This window comes from Sinocyclocheilus anshuiensis, unplaced genomic scaffold, assembly GCF_001515605.1.
Source record: "Sinocyclocheilus anshuiensis isolate Anshui unplaced genomic scaffold, SAMN03320099.WGS_v1.1 scaffold1392, whole genome shotgun sequence".
In the NCBI taxonomy this organism is placed as follows: Eukaryota; Metazoa; Chordata; class Actinopteri; order Cypriniformes; family Cyprinidae; genus Sinocyclocheilus; species Sinocyclocheilus anshuiensis.
Window position 1 is genome coordinate 146,689 of NW_015542476.1, and position 9,487 is coordinate 156,175.

Genomic DNA, 9,487 nt, shown 5'->3' on the forward strand with positions numbered 1-9,487 from the left:
CACATTTCATTACACCAAATACACAAAATAATGTTCTTTTTAGCAACATCATATGACCCCTTTAAGTCCCGTTCACACTGCCAGTGACTTTTTCGCTGTATGTCGCTAGACTCGTGCTGTGAAGCCGCTTGTGGGCGTTCCTACTGCTGTCGCTCTAATGTTATTGGTAGACTGCACGTCTGGACATATCTGGACATATAAAATGCAATCACAAACTGTATATTGCCGGTAAAATTAAGATATCATTCTATTATGACTAGGAATTAGACTTAAAAGAAATAAAAGTACCATTCTGCTGTTGGAGAGTGTTGTTATATAAACTACAGCAGTGCTCGTGCATTAAATCATTAACCGGTGCTAAACTGCTCACTGCATCATATAATTAACAACTCGAACCATCAATGTATGAATCAAACTCCCTTAAACAGCCAACAGTTTCTTTTCTACGCATCATTTTTTTAATATCCATGTATGTGGTTACAGTCAAATCATATAAAACAGTGAAATCGATCAGGAAATCTGTCCTGTATTGCCTGCACTCGAATCGGTGACGTGTGAGCGCCACTGACTGATTCTTCACTCCTATTGGTTGTCGCTCACGCAATTCGCTGTTCATTTGCATAAAGTGAAACATTTATAAGAAAAAACACAAATCAACCATAGTCCAGCATAACACAGTCTAGTCCACGTTCCTGGGCCATCCTCCATACCATCAGTAGATACAGTTAGTGTATCTTTTTATGCAAAATGTAAGTTTTCAGTTCAAGAGTATGGAAGCTTGTCTGCCACGGAATAGGTAATTGTGACTTTTTATCTCACAATTCTGACTCTTTTCTCTCTCTCTGGGTGGGTAACCAGCTCTTTCTGTGTCTGCCGGTCTCAATGGCTAGACTGTGCTCACTGAGCCTGTACTTGCTCAGGATCCGTCTCTGCTTTGTGTCTCTGACACTCTGGGGATAATCTTCCAATTCATAATTTGATTTTAGAGTTCGATAGAATTGTAATTTACTTTGTGTTTTAGTTTCTTGATCCCAATGTTCCAGATATGTATTTTTAGATTGTTTGATAATTTTATTTATTTTGATGTTTGGATGAGAAGCAGTGCTGGTTTGAGACTGGTTAGTGTTAGTAGAGTTAGCCAGGTTAGTAAGTCTCAGAACTAGCTGACTGAGTGGACTCTTTTCGGGGTTCAGTTCTTGGGTTTGTAGCGAGTGTAGTGGGTTTGTTCTCTCTCTCTCTCTCTCTCACACACAGTTCTGAGTTTTTCTCTCACAATTTAGACTTTGTTTCTCACAATTCTGAGAATTTTGCGATATAAACAACTGTGAGATGTAAACTCAGAATTGCAAGATATAAGCTCAGAATTAACTTTTTCTCGCAATTCTGTGTTTACGTCTCACAATTCTGAATTTATATCTCGCAATTCAGACCTTTTTTCCCTTTAGAATACTAAGTTTACATCTAAATCTTTTTCAGTTTATATCTCACTAGTCAGGTTTTTCTTCTCAGATATGCGATTGCAAATACAATACAGTTTACATCTCGCAATTCTGAGTTTATATCTCACAATTCAGACTTTTTTTGCAGTTCTGAGTGAGACTAAACTCCAAGTCCAAATGGTAAGAAATAAGCTCAGAATTGTGAGGAAAAAGTCAGAATTGTATTTATTTATTTATTTTAGCCTGTGGTGAAAACAAGCTTCCATTCAAGGTTGTGTTTGTGTTAGTATGTAAGTCTGATAACATTCTGAGTGAGGTATCAAAATCTGATAATCACCCTGTCAAGTAATGGATGCTTGACACTGATTTTTAATTGGGGGATGAGGCAAATGTATTTTTTGCTGCGTATGTTCATGTTTGGCAAATTTAAAGCGGAGTATATGGTATTTAACTTTTTTTTAATACATTTTTTGGTATATGCTGCATTGCTGCTGTACATTCTATGTCTTTCATTTTAGCCTACATGCTCTTTTTTAAAAACTAAATTTGAATTTATTTGAAATGAAATTCACTGTTAAAACTATTTTGCCTCTACGATATTACACTTGCATTCAGATGAGCTGTGTGTGCCTATACATTTGAAAGAGCACAGAGTGCCTTTGACTTGTGATGCAGTCATATGCAAATACAGAGATGCTAAATTCTCTCACTCTCTCTCTCTCTCTCTCTCTCTCTCTTTGTTAGGAGCATCATGGAAAAAAGGCTGGCAGCATGCGTGAATATATTTCCTCGCACTACCACTATGTAAGACCAGCGAGTTTAACCTTTCACCCATTATGAGTTCTGAATCCAAAACACTGCAGCCTGAAGTGTAACTTCAGCAACAACATGCAGAGATACTAAATGGACAGTTAATATATTGTAGGTAGGATAACCTTGTCTGGACTGCAGAACTGGAGTGTTGGTCAGCATGCACAGCAGAAAAACCTTAAAGGGGTCATATGATGTTGCTAAAAAGAACATTATTTTGTGTATTTGGTGTAATGAAATGTTTTTATGCGGTTTAAGGTTCAAAAAACACATTATTTTCCACATACTGTACATTATTGTTTCTCCTCTATGCCCCGCCTTTCTGAAACGCATCGATTTTTACAAAGCTCATCGGTCTGAAAAGCGAGGTGTGCTCTGATTGGCCAGCTATCCAGTGCATTGTGATTGGCCGAATTCCTCAAGCGTGTGACGGAAATGTTACGCACCTTACCATACTGTCATGCCTTGTCCCAGCCGGAGTGACGACACAAAAACATTAAAACCCATTATAAACGAGACATTTGTTACATCCAGTGGGGACATAATTATGGATTATAATGCCTTATACTGTCTTTTTACGCGTTGCATTGCATCGCGCCGCGTAACCATAAAACCATGTCTGTATTTGTCATCGGAGAAATGACAAACAACAAGCCCTACTCTACACTGCCCAAAACTCGCGTTTGAATCATCAGTGGCAAATTCTTTAAATATAAAAAACGTACTTACAGACTGTGAGTCAGAACAGCCGGCATTGTAGTCTACTCTACCAGGATCAGGAAACAGTCCTCCATAAAATGCGCTGGACACATCGGAATATTTGGGTTGAACTGTTCTGGAACAGTGTTGTAAATACAACTTAACCACTGATTTCTAGTCGTGTCCTCTTTTGGAAGGCCAAACAAAGTAGTTTCGCTTTCACAATGAAACACAGCGTGACACACGGCGGGCTAGAGTGTGCGGTGGTGGGCGGACTTGCGGCAACCACATGTGACAACCCTGGGCTGGACTCCGCTTCGTCCACGGTGAAAGCCGATCCGGCGATCCACAGACAAAAGTTTGGGGTTGGTAAGATTTTCTGATGTTTTTATAAACAAGTCTCTTATGCTCACCCTGGCTGCAGTTATTTGAACAAAAACACAGTAAAAAGAGGAATATTGTGAAATATTATAACAATTTAAAATACCTGTTTTCTGTTTTAATGTATTGTAAGATGTAATTTCTTCCTGTGATGGCAAAGCTTAATTTTCAGCAGGCATCCAGTGTCACATGATCCTTCAGAAATCATTCTAATTGCTTTTAATTGATTTGGTGCTCAAGAGACATTTATTATTATCCATGTTGAAAGCAGTTGTGATGCTTAATATTTTTGTGGAAACATGTAATACTTTTTTCGGGATATACAGAGAATAGAAGGTTGAAAAGAACAGTGTTTATTTCAAAAAAAAATTTTTGCTAAATAAATGTATTATTATTATTTTTTTTTTTTAAATCTTACTGACCCCAAACTTTTGAATGATAGTGTACAATACAGAACAGTGTAGCTGTTTCATTTGCATTTATTTCCTTGTTGTTATAATGTTCAAATCTGTTATTTTAACTGGGACTCATTTGTGTTCCCTCAGAGCTGTGCATCCCTATGACATTCCAGAAATAATCAGTTTTCCTATTGATGATGGAAGCCAGCATTACTTGAAGTGGATGGAAGATGCAGTCACTGATATCTGACACATCAGTGTCTGCAATCCAGTGGAGTGGGAACATGAGCACAAATTCTCAGGTTAATGGGAACCCTGGCCCACACAATGAATGTCTGTTAATATAAAGATCAGCGTATAGATTTACTGGATGAATGTGTGGAAAGGGATTTGTCTGATGTGTTTTTACCAGTACTATTACATTTATGCATATAGCAGATGCTTTTATCCAAAGTGGCTTACAATAGGGGAACAAAACCAGCAATATTTATAGTAGACAATGCCAGGGTTATTAGATAGCTAGATTTGGAAGCAAGCAAGCAAAGCAGAAGACAATTGCAGACAAGAAAAATATTTATTTTATAATTTGTTTTTTATAAGACATAAGTAAATTGGAGAGAAAAAAATGAAAGGCATTTTAAAGGCTTTATCAATTTCAAGCTGCCGTTCATACTAAACTGGATGAGACTGATATTGTGGTCCGTTTCAGTGACTGTTATGCTGAAGAGCCTCTGTTCAAGCTGATATATTTATTGACCATTTAATTGACGTGAATTACTTTATTATGAAGAGTATAACTTAAAGCTAATATGAATTAATTTATTTGTTAAAATATGCTAATTTATACAACTTATTTCTGATGGTTGGTCAAGGGTTTATGTAGTGGTTGAGCAGAATTTGAGTGTTTTCTTTCTCTCCAAATATTCAATTCAAAATAAATGAATGGGACCTCTTCAACTTTGACAGCGTCACTTTTTATTATTAAATGTGGTACAATATATGACACATTAAGTTCATTATTTTGCAATATTGCTATAGAATGTAAATATTGATGTTCCTGACACTAAATAAGAGCAAACAAAATCTGTTTAAACATCATATTTAGCTCCTTTTTTCTCCCACATACATGCCTAAACAAACATGACAATATTAGGAATGACTGTAAGTTTAAGTATTAAGCTTTGGCAGCAACTGTATGTAATTTGTGTCAACACATTTGTTGTGAATATCCCATAAAAACATCACAGAGACATTCAAGCCTCTTAAAGTTTTTATATAGATTATAAATATGATGGGTGATAAACATCAAACAATATAAAAAGGGGTCTTATAGTTGCTCTAAATGTTATTCAATAGATTTAAATATACAAGTGCTTTCCAAAGGGATCATATTTAATTGTTTGGTCCTTGTGGATCTAACCCAACAGATTTTTTATTTTTTTTTAATCTACACAAAAGAATATGTTGTACAGTTGGTTTAGCAATCATGAGCAGATCTGAATCTTTCTGTTCCCTCAAATAATCTTAGTTTTAGAATTGTCACATTTTCTCGGTGTGTAGCTGAATAGCAAATTGTGTTTTGTTGAATGGGTTTATGTCTGCACTCTTCTGGCTTTTGAAATGGTGTTTCCGGAACAGTTAAAACACAATAGAAGTGCAGATGTGAGGAAGTGCTTTTGTATGTAGGGATTTGTTGAGATCCAGTCGTGATGAAGTCATCAATCTGACCTCATCTAACCAGCTATACCTAGCAACCTTCAGTGACATACTGATTTTAAAGTATAGACACCCTCCTTTTTTATAACATGTATACAGTATGTTTTACATACTGTGTATACTCCTGTTTTAAAAGAACTTCACTTCTTGTCTATAATATCAAGGGTAGATGTCTAGGTTATTTTTAAAGCTCCTTATGTCTGTTTATGTTCTTTCATATGCCACATGAGCAGGAATAGCGGAGAGTGTGTTTGTTGTGTATTGTGTTATTGTGCTATATGGAAGGTTGAAACAGGTAGCCATTATTTTATTAGACACTCAGGCTTTTCCCCCTTCAAATTCTCATGTTTAAAACCAGCTTTCAAATAAGTGAATATATTTATTACTATATTATTTATAGTAATTTATGCCGTTTTAAATAATGTTCTATTTAAGGTGCATTATAATTTATGTTTATATAAAATTAATATCCGTCTAACATTTTACATTTTATTATGAGCTCATAATTGCTTGATTGTCAAACCATTTATCAAAGACAACATCCATTACAGGACCTACTGCTCAAACATATGCTGACAGATAGTATCTCTGAACAAGGTCACTCCTTTTTATACATACTTGACTTTAAAAGCTCAATATTACCATCTTTTAAGACCAAGAACACACAGCTAATGTGAATAATATAAAATGTGAGGCTCTGTTATTTGTTTCAGAAGGATGGCATGGCATAAATAGCTTGTAGATAATCGAATGCAACTTCATTATTTACTAGTAGGTAAGCAGTTTAAATAATTTAATCATTGAGCGTACTCCATAAATGTGTAAGTTTGCACTGGTTGTGCAGGAAACAAAAAAGGGGATTATAATAACACTACTTGAAGTACAAAGCTCTGCTTTGAGATTGAAGACACTGATTTATTTCTTCAGCAGTGTAACACTCAGTGTAAAACTATTCAGCCTTTAAACCTATTTTCTGATTTAACTTGAATGAAAGCCTATGATGAAATTTAATTTATTGTGATATAATTGTTTATATTTCTATGTCTAAATTTGGGAAAGGCCATAAAATCATATTTGAAATACCCTCCTGACAACCAGCTATGGAGTTTTGTCCTCTGTAGAGGACATTATTTTTTTAGCGATTTCTCTGAGACCTCACATGTCAGTCTGGATGTCCTGTAAAGAGCACATTCAGGGCTTTTCAGAGATACCAAATGATTGGATGTTTCACCATGATCACTCCCTCTCCTTGGTCTTTAAAAATGGCTGACATTAATTTAGTGATCAAATTCAACACCCTTATGGAAATATGATAATATTTTCTAATGATCATTTAAATCGGACTAATTTTCCAATTGTTTGTCATAAATCAACATCTCAGGAAATTGTTATGGGGTTTCAAATCAAAATATGACTGTAGAGGACACCAGAACTAAAAGCATGTTTATTATGCATTTTGGGAGACACAACAAATTAATAGGGAAAGAAATTATGTTTCAATATTCCTATGAAATATTAGATATTATGAAAATCTTGCTACTTATTACTTCCATTATTACACTTTTCATTACATGTTGCCCCAAAAACAAATTAATATGCAAATGATATACAGTGTATACATTGTACATAATGGGACAACCCGTTTATGGCTATTTTACGCACATGTTGCATAAAGCAAAATGGTATATCAAATCATTCTGTTATATCTTTCATAATATAGTTGAGAATCATTTTTATACAAAGTTTGGTAGAAAAAATTAAAATGGATTGGGGATTTTTTTTTTTAATCTCAGTTTTTGCCTTTTCATGTCTATTAATGTCTTTTTATTTATTTTTAAAACAGGAAAGTCCTGGTGCCCTCTACAGAGGACATAACATAACATATGAATAAAATATCATTTTTCAAAAATGTTATTTTTCCATTTTTTCTTATGCTGTAAACAATGTAATGCCATGAAAACATATTAAATTCAACTTTTTTTTTCCTTCTGGTAGTCAGGAGGATACATGACCATGTTCCTGCAGGCTCTGTTGGTTAAGTTTTAGAATGTGGAAGCAAGAAGCAGCTTCTATACCCAGAAGAACAATGTACAGATTGTTAAAACAGAAGAGAGAATCTGAAGAGACGAATGACTGATGACTCCAAATAACAGTCCAAGTGGCAGGCTTCATGCATTTAGAGGACAGTTTCTCAAAGGAAAATCAGACAGGATGTCCCCAACAGTGCTATTGATGAACAGGGCGTGAATGCAAAAGGACCCTTTTCTTTCCATCACCATCTGTGTCAACGACACCACTGAGGTTTCTAGACCGTAATTCAATAGCAGTGATCAGTTCTTGTTCAATGCATTTATTCCCATGTGATGGCAAAATGAAGCATGAAACCGTGTCTGACCATGGATCATGGATAATAACACCTCGGTGGGGATGAAAAAATATGCTTCCACTAACTCCAAATTTAAAGGTATTTTAAAGGAAAATGCTGCAGCATGCAAACAACAATAAAATCAGAAATTGATTTTTACTGTCAGCGCTGCGTTCCCACTTGTGTGATCCTGAGGCCAGTTTCATAAACATAGCCACTGATAAGATTGTCTAAAGAACTAGTTTGACTGACTAGCAGCTAAGGTAATGTCTTACTTTTCAGATTCAAATGAGACCAATTTATGTTTTTATGTCACTGACTTTAAAAAGTTATGATCAGTCCAAAAAATTACATGACTACTACTACTACTACTAAGACCATTTTTTAGCAGTTTATGCAACCAGCCACTGGTTCCAGGCATCTTAATCCATGCATGGCTTAATACACTACATAGTGCATAATACATACACTATGTAAGCAACAATAGTGTGAAAAGGACATATGGCCGTTTCTGAGGTTAATACTATGTTTTGCTCAAAACTTCTTATAAAAATACCCCAAACCGGATGAAAACACATTCAAACCATATACAATCGCATACTAGCTTCATGTTTCATCTGTGTTAATTATTTATGTAAACTGAATGCGTAAATTTACCGGCGGTTCATTTGGAAGGTGGGAATTTTGATGATGCAAAATTGATTGATGGTTTTGCAGTAAAACCTGAGTCATCAATCATGGAAGAGAAAGAGAAAGGCAGACAATGGTTGAAGCTTCATTCTCATTAGAATGCATAATTAATGGAAATTTAATCGAAATGGTCATTCTATCTAATAAATAAATAAAGGTTAATACATCGTTATTTCTCCAAGTGCACACTTTTGGACTCAAAGAATAATGGACATTGTTCAGTGATGCCAATTCACAAACAGGTAGGCTACATTATCATTAACATTACATTAACATTATCTTTCAATATGGATCTTGTTGTTTGCATCATAATAGTGACAAAGTAGCTAGCAGAATGGCTGACCTAGGTGTTATGAAATAGCCTTTGTTTCCTCTGTGGTCTTTCTTTCTTATTAAACTACTCAAATGTCAGCATCTCATGTATTGTATTAATAGCATAGAGTATATAGACTATGGTTGCGGTCTCTTGTGGATGTAAGTGATACCAGAATTTTTATTTTTGGGCTCCTTTAGGATAGGGCTTGGAAGAAGGACGTATCATCTGTGGTCTTAGAGGAATTCCCTACAACAATTGCCTGCAACAAAAATGAATTGCATGGTCCCAGGAGAATATTTTAACTCCGGTTACCATAAGCTGCATTCACGCCATGTCGTAATTACCATAATTCCGAGAAGCTGTTCCACTCGAAGCTATAGCGTATATATATATATATATATATATATATATATATATATACAGTATATATATGTATGTATGTATATTGCTGTGGCTCTTTTGAGAAAAGAAAAACAAAATAATTTTGCGGCGGTCAGGTGGTACATCGGTCACATATATATGTACTGTATATATATATACAGGTGCATCTCAATAAATTAGAATGTCGTGGAAAAGTTCATTTATTTCAGTAATCAGTAACAAATTGTGAAACTCGTGTATTAAATAAATTCAATGCACACAGACTGAAGTAGTTTAAGTCTTTGGTTCTTTT

At 35.0% G+C, this 9,487-nt stretch overlaps 1 protein-coding gene across 1 annotated transcript in view; it reads left to right on the top strand.

The window, feature by feature from the left end:
* The window catches only part of LOC107693815 (protein CutA homolog), a 10,363-nt gene extending 6,037 nt beyond the window's left edge, over nt 1–4,326 (top strand). The window contains exons 3-4 of the mRNA XM_016493338.1: nt 2,184–2,243; nt 3,875–4,326. Of these exons, the coding sequence (XP_016348824.1) occupies nt 2,184–2,243; nt 3,875–3,977 (163 nt within the window). The 3' untranslated portion in view covers nt 3,978–4,326. The remainder of the gene's footprint in view (nt 1–2,183; nt 2,244–3,874) is intronic.
* Nucleotides 4,327–9,487: the final 5,161 nt, after the last annotated feature.